At 46.9% G+C, this 19425-nt stretch overlaps 1 protein-coding gene across 1 annotated transcript; it reads right to left on the bottom strand.

The window, feature by feature from the left end:
• Positions 1 to 1566: 1566 nt before the first annotated feature.
• Positions 1567 to 19386, bottom strand: SARS1 (seryl-tRNA synthetase 1). The gene is made up of 11 exons (XM_054565017.1): positions 19146 to 19386; positions 12546 to 12616; positions 9571 to 9651; positions 8474 to 8632; positions 7387 to 7530; positions 5526 to 5681; positions 4298 to 4519; positions 3592 to 3721; positions 3176 to 3333; positions 2366 to 2495; positions 1567 to 2021 (listed from the first exon to the last, which is right to left on the bottom strand). Exons 1-11 carry the CDS (start codon positions 19279 to 19281, stop codon positions 1864 to 1866), a joined length of 1545 nt encoding a protein of 514 aa, XP_054420992.1. The 5' UTR covers positions 19282 to 19386; the 3' UTR covers positions 1567 to 1863.
• Positions 19387 to 19425: the final 39 nt, after the last annotated feature.

The raw sequence follows: 19425 nt of genomic DNA on the forward strand, positions 1-19425 counted from the left end.
GGCTGGCATGGAACTGGGCCACAGGCAGCAGAGAATAGGAGGCCCTCCGCCTAAAGCAGCAGCGAGTTCCAGGTGCTGCCAGCACCAGAAAACACTGGGTGCGAAGAAAGTAGTCAGCCAGTGCTCCAAGAGCCCATGGGCTCAGGGTGCCAGCATTTGCCCTCCTGGAGGAGGGGCCCAGGCACCGGGAGCTGAAGAGGCAGGAGTGGGGAGCAGAGGGGCAGCTGCAGTGACCTGTACATGAGGGTGCTGGGGGCCACCTGACAGTTTCTAACTCCAAAGCCCAGCAGGCTCTCCAAACGGGAGGGCTGTGTGGCGCAGGCAGTCCCGCCTCCCACTCCCACTCGCTGTGTGAACCACCTGCCTTCAGATCAGACAGCTGAGTTACAGGGATGTGAATTTCGGGTCCTCCTGAGTAAGCGGGAGCAGCTTGCTCTTTTGTCCTCTGGCCCTGGCTGTCACCCCAGAGCTGAGGGCAACGGGACTACAGGAGAGGTGGGCTGGCTGAGCCTGCCTGTGGGAAGACGGCCACTGCGGTCACCCTTTTGGCTGCCCGTTTGGACAGGGTTTCCAGCGGCAAGATTAATAGGATCAGCCCTAAGTTCCCGGTGGAAAACCAAGCACGTGGCCACTTCCTGGGGGGCCAAGCTCCAGCAGGCCTGGGGAAGCTGCTGCTTAAGGACGAAAGAAGCTGACGTGCCGTGAAGGCTCCTGAGTGACAGGCCAGTTCAGAGTCCTCCCCTTCTTCTCCCAAAGAAACACAAGCGTAGGACTCCTGGCTCCCACCCGGCCACGGCTCGGCTCCCTCACCTACCTGGTTCTGTGTGTTCCACAAGGAGGAAGGGGTATAATCATGTCCCCACCTTCCCTTCTGGGACTGTCACAAAGATAAAAGAGATCATCTATAGGAAGTATTTTAGGCCCCTAGGAGAGAAGCACTCAACTAACAAGAGGGGTGATTAAAGTGAAGTGTTTAGAGATCCCAGATGAAAGTCAGCAGGCAAATAAAGAGCCTCAGCAACACCCTCCCCAGCACAAGGGCGCACTGGCGTTGGGCTGCGGTGGGTGCTCCAGAGAAGGGATGCAAACACCCCCTCGCCCCCACCCCGCTGGCTGGCTCCATCCTTTGGAGTTGTAGCAACATGCCGCAGTGCACTTGATCTCCCATTTGGAAACAACTGGAAAGAGAAGCGGCTACTTGTAAGGCCCTGCCTGGTGCTCTTGAATCTAGGGCCTCTTTTGGATTAAATATAGTCTCATCTCCCCTGAGACATCACAGCCTCCCTCCCTTTGCAAAGAGCCCTTCCTGGGGAACAGACGTGCTATGAGGTGTTTTTTTTTTTTTTTTTAAATATTAATCCATCTCTAAACTAGTCCTATTTAACTGCCTTCAAACAGGGGCAGATTTATAAAAAAAAAAAATCCTGGCCCTTGTCCTACAAGCCTGTGTGTCTATGACTCAAAGGTTTCCCGTTGCCCTTGAGCCTTTACTAAATCCACCGCTGCCTTCACCTACCTTCCCAAAGGCTGACTTGCTAAACGGAACAGTCTTAGTCAGAAGGAAAAGCAACAGCGAGTCTGGTTGCAGGGAGAACTGTGAGAGCCAGGGCTCGGGCCCCCGGCAGAAGACTGTGGCAGAGGCCAGCCTTCCCCAGAGAAGCTTTATTACATGGTTTCATCAGTCCTCAGTGATTGGATCCTAGGCCCATGCAGACAGACGGGAACACTGCATGTACATGGCAGCTGGCTCGTCCCCCTTTTAGCGAAGCAGTCAGGCGGGGCAGGCAAAGAGTGGGTGCCTGGCTTCCGTGCCTGTGGGCAGGCTCCAGGATCCCAGCTGACAGAACAGGGTGGCAGGAATGTTCAGGAATCGGTGACCTCCATGTTCCGCAGCCGGCTTTCTAGGGCGCCGTCTCTCGCTGCCCCTTTGTGTTTGCTGCCCTCATGCTGCTTCTTCTGCTTCTTCGATGGCTCCTGGTCAATGGGTGCAGGCTTCACAAAGGGAATCAGTTCTTGGAGACCTGGAAGGGAAGAGCCCCTTGATTCTCAGGGGTCAGAGCTCACAGACCATAGGGTGAGTGCCAAAAGACAATGATGCCTTTCAACAAAAGGGCACCCATGATGGGCCCTGGTCTCATTTATTCTTTCCTTGCCCGGCCTGACTCTTAGCTGCATTTCGCCAGGATATCGTGCCTGTACCGGCTACCGTCTCGGCTCTGTCCCTGCAATGCCCAGCACCAGGGGACAGGCAGAATTTGGGGGGCTGGGTGTGAACAAGAAAACTGGATCCATTCTGAAAGGGGTTTGCAACTCAGAAGTGTGAAGACAGAGAAGAGGAGGAGACTGGGCTGGGCTGGGGTCTCACCTGGCGGCATAAACTCCCTCAGCTTCTCGGGCACGACGATGCCCGCCTCCGTCTGGTAGTTCTCCAGGATGGCGCAGATGGTGCGCGTCGTGGCGCACATGGTAGCGTTGAGCATGTGGACAAACTCCACCTGGGAGGGGAGAGCAGCTCAGCTCAACCCCCGGTGTCTAACTTATGCCAGGAGCATTCACCCCGCCGGACACCGCCACCGCAGCGAGCCAGTGCAGGATTGTGGGCTCGCCCCGTTATTGGGCCTTTTCCAAACCTGAGCTGTTTGGTATTTACTGCCTATCAGAGAAGCCCACAAGACTCCTCATGTCACCATGAGTGACAAGTGGTAGGTCCCAGTATTTGGAGGAGTTGGGCCCTTTGAGGGAAAAAGAAAACACAACCTCAGGGGCCTCTCCTTTTCTCCCCTTCCAAGCCCCGTACTCGGAAAGGAGGGCCTGAAAATCAGGTTTGAAGAGAAAAGCTTACAACCCAGACCTCCTTGGGTGACAGGAGGGAAGACATCGCCCCCGACTTGTTCCGGGTAGAAAAATGGGGATTATTCTTTATTTGGAGTTATGGAAAACAGAGCCAAAAAGAGAAAAGTGAGCATAAATTTGTGGAAAGGAGCTAGATTTCAGTTTCCATCCAGAAGCACTCAGTCCTGACTCAGGAGAAGCCGTTTTCAGGCTCCCGTCTCCACCTGGGTTGAGAAGCCCAGGTTTTCCTTGACGCTGGGCACCACGGACTGCAAGGGCTGGCAAATAAGACGCCCTACTCGGCACCAAAGGCCCCGCTGCCCACCTCCCCAGGGCCCTCTACCTTGTCCATCATCTTCTTGGTTTGCCCGTATCGGATTCGGAGCCGGCGAGCCTGGTAGTCTGTGCAGTTAGAACAGGAGACTAACTCACGGAAGGCTCCTGAGCCCGGAAACCAGGCCTCCAGGTCAAGCTTCTTACTGGCAGCATGATTCAAAGAACCTGTAAGGAAAAACCCCTCGAGGTCATGGAGGAGGGATGGTATTTCAGAAGGCTAACCTTTAGCAAACCTGAACAATTCTTTAATTCACATCCTATCCCCAGAAGCGAAATCACGCCCAGATATTTTTATCAGCAAACACTCCCGAGTGAGAAGCATGTGTGATATTTTAATTAATGTCGGTGATTAATTGGATCGTGAGCAGTTTCTTTGCGTGGTGCGGGCGGCATTTGTGGGATGCAAGGAAGGGAGGCCGATACCTGAGACAATATTCACGATGTGGTAGGGGATCCCCAAAGACTGGTAGAACTCCTCTGCGGTGGTAATCATCTCTTCAAACATCTCCCACGACTTGTTGTCATGTGGTGAGGAGTAGACAAACTGTTCAATCTGCAAAGAGGGACCCAAAGAGACCGCAACAATGGGATGGGGTGAATAAGCTAAAGGACCAAAGCGGGAGATATCTTGGCAATGAAGACCCGTTCCTATACCACGGGGAGTCAGGCGAGGCTGGGGCCCCCAGCAAGAGAGGTGGGTGCCGCGCTGGACTGGGTGCGCGACAAGAACACACGCTTCTATGGAGAGCTTTCCGCACACACGCCAGGGACTGTTCTAGGTGCTTCTCATACTAACTAGTTATGTCCTCACAGTAGGGATAATGAGGAGAGCACTGTTATCATCCTCCTCGTACAGGGAGGAAGCTGAGCACAGAGTGGTTGGGCGCCTTTGCCCAGGTGACATGGCTGGCAGGTGGGGGGCTGGCATTTGGACTCAGGCAGCCGCGTTCGAGTCTGTGCCGGGAGCCACTCCACCGTGTGCCGCTGCTCAGGCTCTTACCCAGGAACACAGACACAGGCAACAGGAGGGAAGGCTGGAGCCAGGGTGCACCTGAGCAACACAGTTCCTGCCTGTCCTCCAACCGCCCCGGACAGACAGCAGGGTCCTGACCCCGACTTCCCTCCTTACCTTCTCAAACTGATGGACTCGAAAGATGCCGCGGGTGTCACGGCCATGGGAGCCCACCTCCTGGCGAAAGCAGGTGGAGAGGCCGGCATACTTGATGGGCAAGTCCTCGGGCCGCAGCCACTCGTCCCGGTGGAGAGCCGCGATGGGCTGCTCGGAGGTGGCAATCAGGTATTTCTCATCGTAGGTGTTGTCTTCAGATTTTTCACTGCCCTTGCCAATCACCTGGAGGAGGAGGAGGGACCTTTACTCGTGAAGATGAGGGAGGAGGGCCTCGGTAAGGGCAGAAACCATGGAAAGAGACGAGTGATGGGACAGGGAGAACTTTCTTTAATCCCTGCCTGGGAGTGAGCTGGGGGACACTAACGACAAGGGAGGGGATAGGTCAGCCCCAAATGAGGTCCCTAACAGAGATCAAAGAAAAGCAAATTAAGAGGAGATTAAAAATTCTGATTTTTTTACTTATCTAATAAATAAATTTGTAAATGATGTATAATGGCCAATGATGGCAGACATACAACAAAACCTGAGCTGATAGCAATGTAATGTAATGCACAAATATTTGTGGGGCATTTGCTAAGGGCCAACTCCTTTTTGCCAATGCTGGGCAAAAGCAGACATGGTCTGTGCTTTCTTGGTGCGTAAGGGTTAGTCTAGTGGTTTTAATCCTCAGGCACTTCAGCGTCCGGTTGATTAGAAAAATCTTCTGAACCTCGAGTCCAATCCTGTGGCTCTCTCTGAGATGGTCCATGGTTGACAAGGAGCCACAATCTGGGAGCCACATGCATCCCTAGCAAAATACATCTTGCCCTGTGGAAGCTTCCAGGCTGGGGTCAGGAGTGGGAGGACCCGGTAAGACCAGCCATTTTATAATTTCCTTGTGTCCAACCACTCAATAACTGTGCTTCTTTTATAAGCTCATGACATTAACATATGCTCATTTAGATACCTCATATGGATTATCTGGGGGGAAAAAATCAAACAGGCTCGAGTTCTGCACTGTCTGGTTTGGTAGCCACTGGCCACATGTAGCTATTTAAATTAAAATTTAAAAAAAATAAAAATGTTACTTCCTCAGTGGCACTAGCTGCATTTCAAGTGCTCAACAGCCACGGACGAAGACCGTTCCCATCACCACAGGACGTCCCACAGGACAGCGCTGCTCTGTACCTCTGCAGTCACACTTCCCAGCCCGAGCCGTCCGTCTGCCCCGCTGCCCCAGGCTCCTCACCTTGTAAAGTTCTTCATCAAACTGGCTGAGCTGTGCCACCTCCTGCATGACCTCTTTCCTCATGAAAAAGGGGGTGTAAATGGGAACGTAGCCTCGACTTCCCAGGGTGCGAAGGGCGTACTGGATGAGCGCCTGTTCCAGGAACACCAGGGCCCCCTGAGGGAGCAGAGACACAGCACTGTGGGCTTGGCCCTGCCGCTGCCAGGCTCGATCGTGGGATTCACACTCAAGAGGCTCCTGGGCCGGGGGCATGTGACTACCCAGGGGCACATGGGAGGCCAGCAGAGGCCGTGCACCTCAACAACCAACTCTAGAGAGTCTTCCTGAACACTGGTCCCCAGCATATCACCCAGGCAAATCGTAAAGAGAATTCTCTTTCGGGTACCAAAGCAAGAGAAGAGAATTTTTAGTCCTGGGTGCACAGGAAAATTTTCTTGTGCTAATTCTTCCAACACTGGACTCATGTGTATGATGTCAAGTATACCTATGTATGTATGTATATACAGTGCGGTTGGCTCTGGAACACATAAGAGGTTAGGGGCACTCACCCCCCTGAGCAGTCGGAATCCATGCAGAACTTTGACTCCCCCAAAACTTAACTACTAAGAGCCTGCTGTTGATGAAAAGCCTTACCAATGGCATAGTGAAAACATATCTTGTGTAAGTATCACATACTGAATTCCTACAGTAAAGTAAGCTAGACAAAAGAAAAGGTGGTTTTTAAAAATGGCAAGAAGACAAATGAAATACATTTTAAAATCATAAGGAAAATACATTTATAGTACCTACTGGAAAAACTCCACATATAAGGGGATCTGTACAGTTTGAACTGTAATTCCAAAATTATTTTACCATGTCTTTTAAGAAGCCTTCTCTGAATTCATCTGCGCGCTGCCCCCGCCGATCTGGGCTTGCCCTGCCCGGCTGTTCCCACAGCACGCTGGGCCTGCTCACGCCACGGCACTGTGGGCAACACGGGGCCACAGCCACCCCGGCGGGCTCAGGGGAGGCCTGACAAATCCGAGACCAAAATGGACCAGCACAGGATGGTCTGCGCAGGAAACTTCCTAACTAACGGAGAGCCTCTAGCTTCCTTGACCAAAGTCAATCTTTACCTTAAGCAAGCCGTCTATTGTCTTTTTGCATTTAAGATAACATACCTTTGAAATGCCAGAGTAATCCCTTTTCCAGACCCCTCAGGGCTCACTGGCCAGAGCACAGACCACAGACCTCTCATTGTTACTTTATTCCCTCAATACCATCTCCATGTGCTGCAAATGTTAATTACTATCATATACCCACCAGTGTAAAAGTATGTGTCCCTCATTTGACTTATCCAATCTCAGACATTTCCCAGCTTTGCTTTCTCCCGCCTCCAAAATCCACCACCAGTGGGTTTCACATAACCCTCCTTATGTCTCCTCCTGATTCTAATACATAAAATAAGCTGCAAAACTGCCATTTTCCAGAGCATTCCCTCAATCTGTTGAGATTTTGCTTCCTGGCAGTTGTGATCAGTTTGGTTCAAATAAACTCATAAAAATTCTCTACAGGTTTGGATTTTTTTTTATGTTAACAGTGTATACCACAGTGGTTTTGACTCTTTGTTACTTGTCTGATTACACTCAGCAAAACATATATTCATTACAGGCATCACATAGTGGCTTTTGTTCTGGGGACTCCCAATCAGCATTCTCCTGCCTTAGAAAGAGAATTGCATCTAATTGCCAATAAGTTTGCAGTAGACAGGAGAGCTCAAGTGGTGGATTTGTGGGAGGGATTCCTTAAGTAGATTGTGTTTTCTACCTTTTTTTTAAAATTCTCCTTTGGAACTCCTTCCCCCCGGGTTCCTGCCTCTTACCTTCAGGAAGTATCCTCGACTCCCAGCCACGACGGCCCCTTTTTCACCTTCAAAGCCATCGACCATCACGACCAGGTCCACGTGAGAGTACTTCTTCCTGATCGTACAATCACCCCAGATCCTCTCTACTTTGTTGTCTGCATCCTAAGGAAACAAGACCAGGAGACAAAGATACACGACCTCTGAATTCCACAACCGCCATCTTTCCAAACCCTGCTCTAAGAAAAACCGAGAGCTTTGTGGAGCCATGGTTTAACCCAAACGTAAGGTTTTGGTCATCGTGTACAGAGACTGGAGAAGGGAATTGCTAGAGAATTTGTGCTCAACAGAGGAATAATCATTTTTAGATTCCTAGACGCAATGCTAGTCATGAAACCGAAATCATGATTTTCCAAAAGACCTATTGCATTTTGGGGTTTTTTTTTTTGCCCTTTTAAATGACCTGCACAAGGATACCCCCGCCCTGGACAATCGGCACTGCCTGGGGTGCAGAGGAGAGTGTCAGTTTTTTTTTTTCCAGGCTCTCATTGGTCCCCGGGCCACATAAGGGCGGGCTCAGGACCCTGACCTCCTGAGTCTGCCACCCCAGCCTGCAGCGAGCTGAACACTGTGTTCACCAGGGAATGAATGGCAGAGGCACAGATGGGCCTGGCTCTGGCTGGGGTGTCAGGAAACAAAGGCTGGGCTCAGAGCAGCTTTGTGCTGGGGAAGCTCCCACTCAGCGGGAAACTTTTATCATGCAGATTCCTCTGAAACCTGCGGCTTCTCAGCAGGGTGTGGGTGAGGGGTGAGGTTGATTTAGCAGATCCCTCCCACGAGACTCCCTGCTACCGTGGGCAACAGTGGAGGACAGCAGACCAATTTAGAAGAGATTTCTGTGCCAGGAGTCTCCTACCTACAGTCTCTGCCACTTCCCAATCAGGCGAGGATCTGAGGTTTTCAATTCTCAGCTGGTGGGCAGAGTGAATATGCAAACCGCCTGCTTCTGGCACAAGACCCGTTACACGGAGAGTGCCAGTGGGTTCCTTGTCCGCCTTCCCACAGTGGGGAGATACGAGGCAGCGCCCGCTGTGGCACCTCCGCCTACCTCATCGTTACTGATGGGCACCGAGGGATGCAGAAGGTTCCCGATCTCTCGGAGGTTCTCAAACCGCTCTGCCTCCAGCTTTACCCGCTCAGCGTCGCACTTCAGGACGGCGTCATCGATGAGGAGTCGGAGCTTTTTGATCTGTGACACCTTCAGGTTCTGTAGATGAACAGGCCAGGCCCGTACAGGGCCTCAGCAAGTCAAGGGCGGAGTGGGAACAAGATTCTGCCGCCCTAACCCTGTTGCGCTCTGACAACCACCCTTGTGCAGCCTTTTAAAAACCGACAATGAAGGCCTTTAAAGGACCGAAGTCTAGTTCACACAGGGACCTACACATTCCTGCCCATACAGATCCACTGGCATTTCCTCTTGGGGTGCCTAAGGCAGAGATGGGTCGATTGTGGCCACTCCTTGTTCCTATATATCTCAGGAATTGTAATGTGTAGCTCTTCTCAGAGAGCTTTCTTCCTGATTAAACCAATTTAGCACTCTATTATGTACTTCACTGTTCTCTAGGAAGATTATACACTTGTTAGGAGCAAGAGACTTTGTCTTAAGATAATTTTTCTTCCTATTGCAGGTGTTTCAAACTGTACTCTGATTTCTTTGGGGGGAGCCCTTAGTGGGTAGGGCTGGACGGGGAGAGTGCCCCCAACTTAGCCCTTCCAGCACCGCAGCTCTGCTCTTTTGTGCTACGCTCTTGCTGTGCTTTTGTGTTATGGATTTTAAGAGAGGATGTAATAACTAAAAACTTGAAAATTACTGCGCTATGCCCATTATATAGTGAATATTTACTGATTACAGTAAATTGAAAAATTCCTTGACTTTGTGAAAATGGAATAATATAAGCTAATCATAGTTTGGCTCCTTTTTCTTCTCTTCCTAGCCTTGGCTTTCCCACTCCATCTGTGCCCACCCTTGCTCTCCCATAAGCAAAGTACAGACAGTATAACAAGAGTAACAGGGGCATGTCCCAGCTGCAGAAATTCAAAGGCACCACAATGCTATGTGGAGGGGAATGTTGGCATTTACTTGTCTAGGAAGAAAGTTAAGATAAAAGAACAGAAATCCCAACCTAGAAAAGGACAATAACATACAGCTAATATGTCTGAGGTGAGGTCCTCAAGATTTACTATGTTCTCTGGAATGGACTCATCATCTCCCACTGGCTCTCCTTTCTGCAGGAAAACAAACAAATAACACTAGTAAATAAAAAAATAATTGCGGACATCGTTTTATAAGTGCACACTCAATGTCACGTATACGAATCACAGACCTTTCCACATAACTATCTCTAAGAGAGGCAACATGTGGGAGAAGCATTAGTAAATCGGAAGTGAGACGTTAAAGTTTCAAGTCTCTGTTCTGCCACTTTCTAGCTTTTTGATCCTGGGCAGACCAATTAACCCATCGGGGTCGGAGGGCCAACATCCTCGAGAACCTAAGAAGCAGGTCTGCGCTGGCTGTAGAAGAGTTATGGGCACCGAGGGCGCATGAGAGCGCCCGGGGGCTGGGTGCTCAGGAACCGTGCTGGGGCAGATGCCTGGGTGTGAATCCGCGAATCCCTGTCTCCCTGCTAAGGCCAGTCCCAGCGCCGAGGCTAAGGGGAGAAAAATGGATGGCATGATGGGATATTAGGGAGGCAAGGAAAGCAAAATTTTTGAGGGACACCATCACAAAATCTGGAACTAAGTTGAGAGCAGCCAGTGTCAGTTGGACCAACAGCAGGGATGTTCCAAGAACGCGATCTGCTCCCCCAAGCTTCTCGCCTCACGCTTCTTCATGATATTCTGCCAAATACCCATTCCTGATCCTTGCCCACGGCCGTGCAGAAGATAATTTTTAGAGTCAAGTTCTTCCTAAATTAAATTATCAAAGGCCATTATAACAAGACATATATAAGACCTCAGCAAAACTTGTATAAAAACAAGGTGAGATTTAGGATCAGCTTTGCAAGTATAAATAAAATGTGTAGAAATTACATTCAATGTCCTAAAGGTTTTTAAAACTCTATACATACAATGGCAGGCAATTGTGTTTACACAACCTCATAGCCCACTGCACAAAACTGAATCATGAGAAAGGATAAAATCTTCTAGGGGTAAAGGCGTAGAAATCCTTTATTCAGACTTATTACACATTATTATCCACTGAAGTGTGAAGTCAGGATTCCAACCATAATTCAACTCACGCCCTTCAGTGACTCAAGTAAAGTCATCTGGAAAAGTTGGGAAAGTCTGAAAATATCAGAATGAGTCTCAATAAGAACAAGTATAGACCACTCAGGTAGGGAAAAAATGGCCTAAATCTCAGTATCTTCCATCTGGTAACTGAGGCTCCCTTACAATATTTGCTAATGCCTCAGCACAGCAAATTCAGGTTCTGAGTTCAAGTTCTGACTCCGCGCCTAATGTGATTTCAGGCAAGCTGCTTCATTTCCTCAGCCTATTCCCCTGCCCTTTAAATGAGGCTGATAATTACACTACCTACACTCCAGGTTTACAGCAAAGATCAAAACCAAAATGAGATGTATATAAAAGGGTTTTTAGTACTTTCAAGAGCTATGTAAGTGAGAGCTAGCACCATTCCAATGGACAGCAAAGGAGAACACTCCTTACAGGCTTAGCCATAAAGGGATCCAAGAATGTGACCAAAATGAAAACGCTCCCATCTTCCTGTTATGAAAAAACACCTGGCCATCACTACCTGTATACGTGCTTCACAGGACACACAGGCAGGAGTATACATGGCAATTAACATGATTATGGGGCCTCTGGCATGCAAATGATTAAGTATCATGGTTCCCATAGGGGAAAAAAGTATGATTATATCCATTTCTACAGCCAGTCACAAGCTGAAAGCGTAACGAAATACTGTGAAAAGAAGGATAAGGGCTATCAGGAAGTATAAGTTGCTAGAATCCCAGGGGAATCTTTTGTTACTCTCTTTACTGGTTCAGGTTCCTAATTTTTAATTTTTTGGGGTTTAGTTTAGAGGTTTACAACTTAAAAATGAGACAGACTATAGGGTGCAGTTAATATGTTTAAAAGAAAATGATTAATGGGCTAAAAGGATATTTTTGAAGAAAGATATAAAACATATACTATCCTGGGTACCAACAGAAGGCCAGACTGAAACTTAACATTCTTTAAGCATGGAAGGGTTTTTTTGGATGAAGGCCATCCATTGTTACTCACAATTTCTGTTTCTTTTTTCCCTCACAAGGTTCTAGGCATTGTGCCAGGTTCTCTACATTCAAAAACATTTCGTTCTCACAATCCTGCTCTATAGGTGAAGGTTATTGCTGTCAATTCAGATGAAAAAACCAAGGCTCAGAAGTTAACTTGCTGCAAGTCATGCCGCCAGCAGCCTGGGCCCTGGAGTCCCTGTCGGTGCTCCTTCCATGAAAGAGCTCGAGGGCACTGAACAAAGAACCTGAAGCCGCCCTAAGAAATTCTTTAGCTGAACTCAAGAAATAAGTGAAAAAGATTCCTGATGGAATTTATACCCGTTTTATAAACACAGAATAAACAACGAATGGTAAGTGTGGCAAGACTCTTACCGTGCTACAGACTCACTGCTGAAAGTCAACAAATTTCTATATTGAAACCTAGCCCCAGTGTGACGGGGTTTGGAGGTGGAGTCTTTCCGAGGGGATCAGGTGAGGAGGATGAGCTAAGAGCCCCCAGAGGGCCAGCTCCCTGGCCCCTTCTGCCCTGTGAGGACACGGTAAGGAGACTATGAACCACGAAGCAGGCCCTCACCAGCCACGAAGTCTGCCTGTGCCTTGATCATGGACTTCCCAGCCTCCAGAACTGGGGGAAATACATCTCTACTGTTTAGCAGTCACCCAGTCTTAGCAGCCAGACGGACTGAGACATATCTAGAAACAGGGTGGACTCACCCCTTAGTTCCTTCCCTGCCTTCCTTCTTTTCTTTGTAAAATAATTCCCACACTTTGGCAAGAAATTCAGTATTCCATAGAATTAGACACTGTATTAGAAATTATGTATCAACTAAGAATAAGATGAAATACCTCCGCTGAAGCTCTCAAGGCTGTTAGTTCTCTTACCTTCATTTTCTCTCCAATTGTCTTGCTGCATAGGTTCTTGAGCTTGTTCAAGTTGTCTGCCCGAAATCTGCCTGAAGAATAAAGAGCCCAAGGCTATTCCAAAGACACGCATATAATTGAGGTTCCTCCACCTGCTAATGATGGCTCCTTAGGGCTGATCTCAGCCCGAGGCCAGCAAGTAGGCAGAGCTATGGGGTCTGCTCACGAAGCTGTGAAACCTTGTAGCTTTACAGCCCCAAATTTAGTTACATATTGGTGAATACAATATGGTTTCCCAGCATCTGGCTACAAGGAAAGGCCTGAGACTGAAATGAAAAAAGTATCATAACCTGATGATGCCACTATAGAGTAACATATCTGAGAAATCTGGAATATAATCAAGTAACTCTAAACTGCTCAGTTCTCTGAATGTGCGGTGTGCAGGGGAATCTAGAAAGAGGGCAGTCACATTTCCGGTCCCATGAACTAGGTTGCTAGACCCCTATGCTAGAAATGGCCAATGTTACTCCCTTTGCTTTGACACAATGTGCATCTGGCAGCCTTCAGGTCACTTTGATTTTTTATATTTTGGTTTCTTTAGGGGGAGACGGTGTACTTCATCAGCATACACAGGTATTCTGGCCTAAATTAACATATCGGTACGTACTGTGGTTCATTAGTCTGACTCTTGATTCTAAGCTTTAGGAGCAATAAGGTAAAAGTCAAGCTTTAAAGAGGTGAAATGATGGCTAGAAATGAGACACCACCTAGACGTAGCTACTGTTTAAGGTTTTGCCAACCTTCAACTAGATTTCAACTAAACTTTATACACAATGATAAAACTACCTTCTCATTCACTTAATCACATTGATGATAGAGATGGAGAACATACTAGTGGTAGCCACGGATTATTAGATGGGGAGGGGAAAGGGAGGGAATTACAAAGGGATGGCAAGAAGGGTCTCTGTGGTGGTAGAACACAAATCTACACGTGATAAAATCGTGTAGAATTTTCTCTCTCACACACATGAGTGTGTGTAAAACTGGTGAAATCTGAATAACGGTGGAGTGTAGCAATGTCAACTTCTTGGTTTTGATATTTTACCAGTTCTGTTAAATATTATCACTGGGGGAAACTGAGGGAAGGGTTCCCAGAACCTCCTTGTGCTTTGCTTGTAACTTCCTATAATTCTATAATTATTTTGAAATAAAAAGTAAAAAAAATGTAAATTTACTCCCTCCTATTTGCAAGGCCCTGGGCTGAGGGTTGGGAATATTAAAAAAAAAACAAAAAACAAAAACAACGCTGTGCTAAGTGCTGGGCAGGGGGGTGGGAGACAACCTAAAAGAATATTATAACAATGCTGAATGTTCCCATCAGTGAATACAGTATATTCCTTCATTATCTTAACTTCTCTCCTCAATGTTTTGTAGTTTTCAGCATGTTTAGATAACTTATTAACTTATTAAATACATGTCTAGATAGCAGATGCTTTTTAATTGTTACTGGTATATAAAAATATCTTGATTCTGTATACTGCATACAGTGATTGTGCAAAATTTTCTTAATTTTAATAGCCCAGAATCGAACAAAGTCATCTGCAAATAATGACAGTTTTACTTCTGTTCCAGTCTTTCATTTCTTTTTCTTGCCTTACAGAATACCGTCTGGAACCTTTAGCACGATGTGCATTACTGGTGGCAGGAGACATCCTTGTCTTGCTCGCAGCCTCAGGCTGAAAGCGTTCAATATTTCATCCTTAAGAATAACATTAGCTATGGATTTTTTGATAAATACCAATAATCAGATTAGGAAAGTTCCCTTCTATTCCTAGTTTGCTGTATTTTATCATGAGTAATTGGATTTCTACATTAAAAAATGAACTTTGATCCTTATCTCACATCATAACCAAAATCAATGTGAGATAAATCATCTACCTAAATGTGAAAGTAAAGGAATAAAACTTAGACAAAAAAATTGGAGAATCCCTTCAGGATCTTCAGGTATGAAAAGGTTTCTTAAACAGAACACAGATCACAAAAATAATTATGTGCATGTATACACACACACGGTGGGGAAAAAGTAGGTTTCCATTTGTTCATATTGAAAAAGAACACAATAATTAATAAGAATATAAAAATAAATTGTGGCCCTGGCTGGTGTGGCTCAATGGGTTGAGCACTGGGCTGCAAACCAAAAGGTTGCAGGTTTGATTCCCAGTCAGGGCACATGCCTGGGTTGTGGGCCAGGTCCCCAGTAGGGGGATGGGAGAGGCAATGAATTGACATTTCTCTTCCTCTATTCCTCCCTTCTTCTCTCTCTGAAAAATACACAAAATCTTTAAAAAAAAGGAACAAGAAAATATCGTGTTTCGCGTACTCACAACTGTAAACCTACTTTTCCCCACCCCTGTATATATACATATAATCTGACAAGGTCTTCTATTAAGAGTACATAAAGAATTCCTACAAATCAATATGAAAAAGAGAGACAAAGATTGGCCAATAGGCTTCTCAAAATAGTCTGTCTAAACGCTAACAAGTATATAAAAAGTGCTCAATATCTTTAGTTATCAGGAAAACGCAAATTAGAACCACAATGAGATACTCCTATATGTTCACAAGAATGGCTAAAATTAAAAGGGCTGCCAATACCAAAGGCAAGGATGTAGCACAACTGGAACTCTTAAGATTGCTGGTGGGAGTACCAATTGCTACAACCACTTTGGAAAACTGTTCGGTAACATCTATAGAATCCAAATGCGTGTCCACCCTAAGACCCAGCAATTCCACTCCTGGGTACCTACCCAACAGAGAGGAGTGCCTACATCTATCAAAGTATGTATAATGTTTATAGCACCTCATTCATGATACCCTCGAACTGCTAACAAGACAAATATCCATCAGTAAAATTGGTTGGTATATTTACATAATGGAGGACTATACAGCAATGGAAAAGAACCAGCAACTGCTACACACAGAACAATCTTACAGAGAAAGGTTTGGAGAAAGAAGCCACGCACAAAAGTATGCAAGTCCATTTATATGAGGTTCAAAACCAAGCGGAAGTAACTTACCGTGGTAAAGGGAAGAATGCTGGCATTTTCAGAGGGGAGGGACTGTGAGGGCGCCGGCCACGGTGCCGCAACTATTTTAGATCTCGTTCTAAGTGGTGGTCACATGGGTGTACAGCTGTGTACAATTCAGCCAGCTGCACATTAACATTGTACACTTCACTGAATACATTAAATCTCAATAAACATACATTTCAAAAGACTGTGTATAAAAGTAGTTTGAGTGCCCCGACAGAGGTACATGAGATGATACATGGAGGACACTCTGTTGAGGCCGTGCCATGGGGGTAGAGCTGGGTGTCAAAGAGGGCTGGCGGAAGAGGAGGAGACCTTCAACAAGGGGCAGCAGCCCCGGACTGTGTGGCTCAGCTGGTTGGGTGCCCTCCTGCAAAAGGTCGCCAGTTCCATTCCCCGTCAGGACACATGCCAGGGTTGTGTTTGGTCTCTGGTTTGGGCAAGTACAAGAGGCAAACAATGGCTGATTCTCTCGCATGTCGATGTTTCTCTCCCTCTTTTTCTCCCTCCCTTCCCCCTAAACAAATAAATAAATAAATGGACAACAGTTATGGGTGTGTGAAAGAGTGTAAACAGCATAACAAGGCTAGAACAAATAGCACGGGGCATACGTGGAAAAGTGGCAGAAGATTAAGCTAGGGAGGAATGTGGGACTTTATAAATTGTGTTAAGGGATTTGGACTTTTATGCTTTAGGGCTACCTGTCCAACATGGTAGCCACTAGCCACATGAGGCTACTGAGCATTTAAAATATGGCTAGCCTGAATTGAAATGTACTGTGAGTGTAAAAATATACACTAGATTTTGAAGAACTGTAAGGAAGAAAAAGAATGTACAGTATCTCGAAGATTTTTTATATGGATTACAGGTTAAAAATATAATTTTTAGATAGATGGGTTAAATAAAATATATTCCTAAAATTAATTTCATCTGGTTTGCTTTACACTTTTTAAGTGGCTACAAGAAAATTCATGACGACACCTCTGGCTCACACCATATATCTATCAGACAGATTTAAGGTATGTGTGTCACTTCAAGACTTAAGCCCGGAAGCAAAATGATAGGATTTGCATTCCAAAAAGATCACGTGTCCTGAGTGTGGCCAGGACTGGGTGGGACTGGGTGGGACCGGGTGACACTGGGGTGAAACTGTAGCAGGTCGACAGTTACCGGTGTTCTGAGGACCAGGGCTTGGCTGCCAGCGTGGCGGCGAGGCGTGAGGGGAAACAACAACTTTGATTTATAGTAAAGAGACATCTCACTCAGAATAGCACTTTTTGAGAGAGGATAGGATTCCAGTAGTTAGGAAATTTCATGTCAGGTGGAAATTGGGTGGCTTTGGAAGTGGTTGAGACAAATGCTTATCACGTGCCCAAATGTGTCCTCAGGATATTATTCTGAATTAAAAAGAGGAAATCACAGTTCACATCCTTGGAGTTAGAAGAGCCATGGTCAACTCTAGTGCTAGGACTTTGCATTTTATCAGACTCCTTTTGAGAGCTCTAGTGGCACCTTGGAGGTCTACAGGCAAGTAGGTACACTTGTAACGGAGGGTCTTGTGAAGCGCTCTGTGTCATCAGTTGGGGAACACAATAAGCCCTTTTTTTTAAATTCTCACCTGAGGACATGTTTTTATTGATTTTTAGGCAGGGGGAAGGGAAAGAAAGAGAAAAACATTGCTCTGAGGAAGACATCAATCAGTGTCCTCCCTCATGCGCCCCAACTAGGGATCAAGTCTGCAATCTAGGTATGTGTCCTGACCATGGATCAAACCTGCACAGTCTTCTGGTGCACGGGATGATGCTCCAACCAACTGAGCCACTGGGCCAGGGCAGGAGGAGCTCTTAATGTGGATTGGGGTTCCAAGTCCTTGTTGCAGCCAGTGACAGGAGAACCCCAACTTTTGATAGGAGGTTCAGACCTAGGAGATCTTTGACACAAGATCTGTCAGTGTCCTATTTGGGCAGCCAGTGACTTGAGAAAAATCATTAACTCCCTTTGGATACAAAGAGAATATTGGTAGGGGATGTCAAGTCAGTAGGAATCAAATCGATAGGTGTGTTGAAAATAAATGAAATAAACTTTTCATACAGAACAGCAAAGTGCCCTGAACACATGAATTCAAAAAAAACCTTTTTCAAGTCCTTACTAAGGAGCAGATACTGGAATTAAATGTATATATGTGTACATGTATGTCTTGATGTACATGCATACCCTAGGTTCTGGGACATACAGATGCATAAAACACAGCCATGTCCCTGAAGAACTCATCCCCTCCATATATCCATACATCCATTCATTAGCAAAGGAATAAAACTCCCGGCAGATGTATACATGCATATTATACACAAGAGATGAGCTAATACATTTAAAGTCATTTAGTGCTGAACAGTGGGTAACCAGACACAAAAATCTGACACTTCTGATTCACTAAAACAGTGTCCAGACTAGTTTTTTCCTTCCAATTAATTTAATTACATTGCAACTCAAAACTTCAGATTCAGGTGCTGGGATCTCAGTCACAAACTATCACATTAGAGTGACTGAGACAGACGGAATCAGCTGACAACCCGAGTTAAACAAATATTCTCTTGGTACCCAATGCCCTTATAAATTTAGGAAAAGCAATGTCCCTAATAGCCACCACACTCTCGGGCAGTGACCAAAATCTTTGCAGTGTGCTGTCATAAGCTTGGCTTACAGCTGGTTGCAGGTTTATTGCATCAGACAAAATTAATCACGTGGTTTTAACAGCATCCAGCCAATCAGTGACTACTCAGTTCATCTAGGCAGAGGGTTCTATTATTTTATTTTCAGTTTCGGGTTTTAGCCAAACTCTGCCCATGTCTTTTCCGGAAAACTGCTATAAATCACAATTACACAGTCTCAATAATTAGAAGCATTTCCTTGCCTCCCCGCACCCCTCGCCCCATGTGTGGCCTACCACGGAATAGACTTTTCTAGATTTTTAAACGTATGGTCACAATCAGGGAGCTGCCTTTCCCAAAAGCTCCGGGATCACTGCAAATAGGCAGAAGCATCCTCCAAAGGTCCCAAATGCTTCTAATATGTATGGAATTAACTTATTACACTGCAGATGTGACTCGGGCTGGAACCTTTGATCCTATTAAAATAGGAGATAACTGTGGCGTTGCTGAAGATGAAAAAAAGACCACAGGCGACCAAAGGTAAATGCTAGGAAAAGGGAACCCGCCCCCCAAACCTCCGCCCTTCGTTTCTCCTGGCTACCCTTGCGGGGGCGAAGCCTTGACAGCTCTTGATGCGCAAGCGCCATGCTCCTTCCCAGACCAGCAATCCGCACTGAGCACGCGCGGAAGAAGCTGGAGCCCATCCGGCAGATGGGACGATCCTGCTACCCGAGCGTTTGGGGGAAGAGGGAAAGCCTCGGATCCGCCGCAACCTGGGAGTGGGTCTAACGAGGTGCGGACGCTGTGGCCTCAGGAGTGGGAACGAGATCCGAGAGCTGAAGCTGGGATTAGGATCGGGACATCCCGCGCATCCTAGTACTCACATCTTCGCCACTCGCCGTCTGCCTTCACCAGTCTATCCACTAGTCCTGGGTCCTTGAAGCGCTTCTTTTGCGTCTCTCGGATGAGGTCCGGGTCCCCTCCTTTATCCACCCGAAACAAATCCAGATCCAGCACCATTTTCCCTTCTCCCGGGTCAACACTGAGAATGAGAATCGTAGTAACGCAATCAGCCTGTGACTGACGCCCTTTGCCGGCGCGCTGACCCGTCCCTCCCTGCGCAGGCGCGGCGGGAGCGCGCGTGCGCCCCCTCTCGGCCGGAAG

The sequence above is a fragment of the Pteronotus mesoamericanus genome, unplaced genomic scaffold, assembly GCF_021234165.1.
Source record: "Pteronotus mesoamericanus isolate MK-2021 breed Mesoamerican mustached bat unplaced genomic scaffold, CSHL_Meso_final scaffold_99, whole genome shotgun sequence".
Lineage (NCBI taxonomy): Eukaryota > Metazoa > Chordata > Mammalia > Chiroptera > Mormoopidae > Pteronotus > Pteronotus mesoamericanus.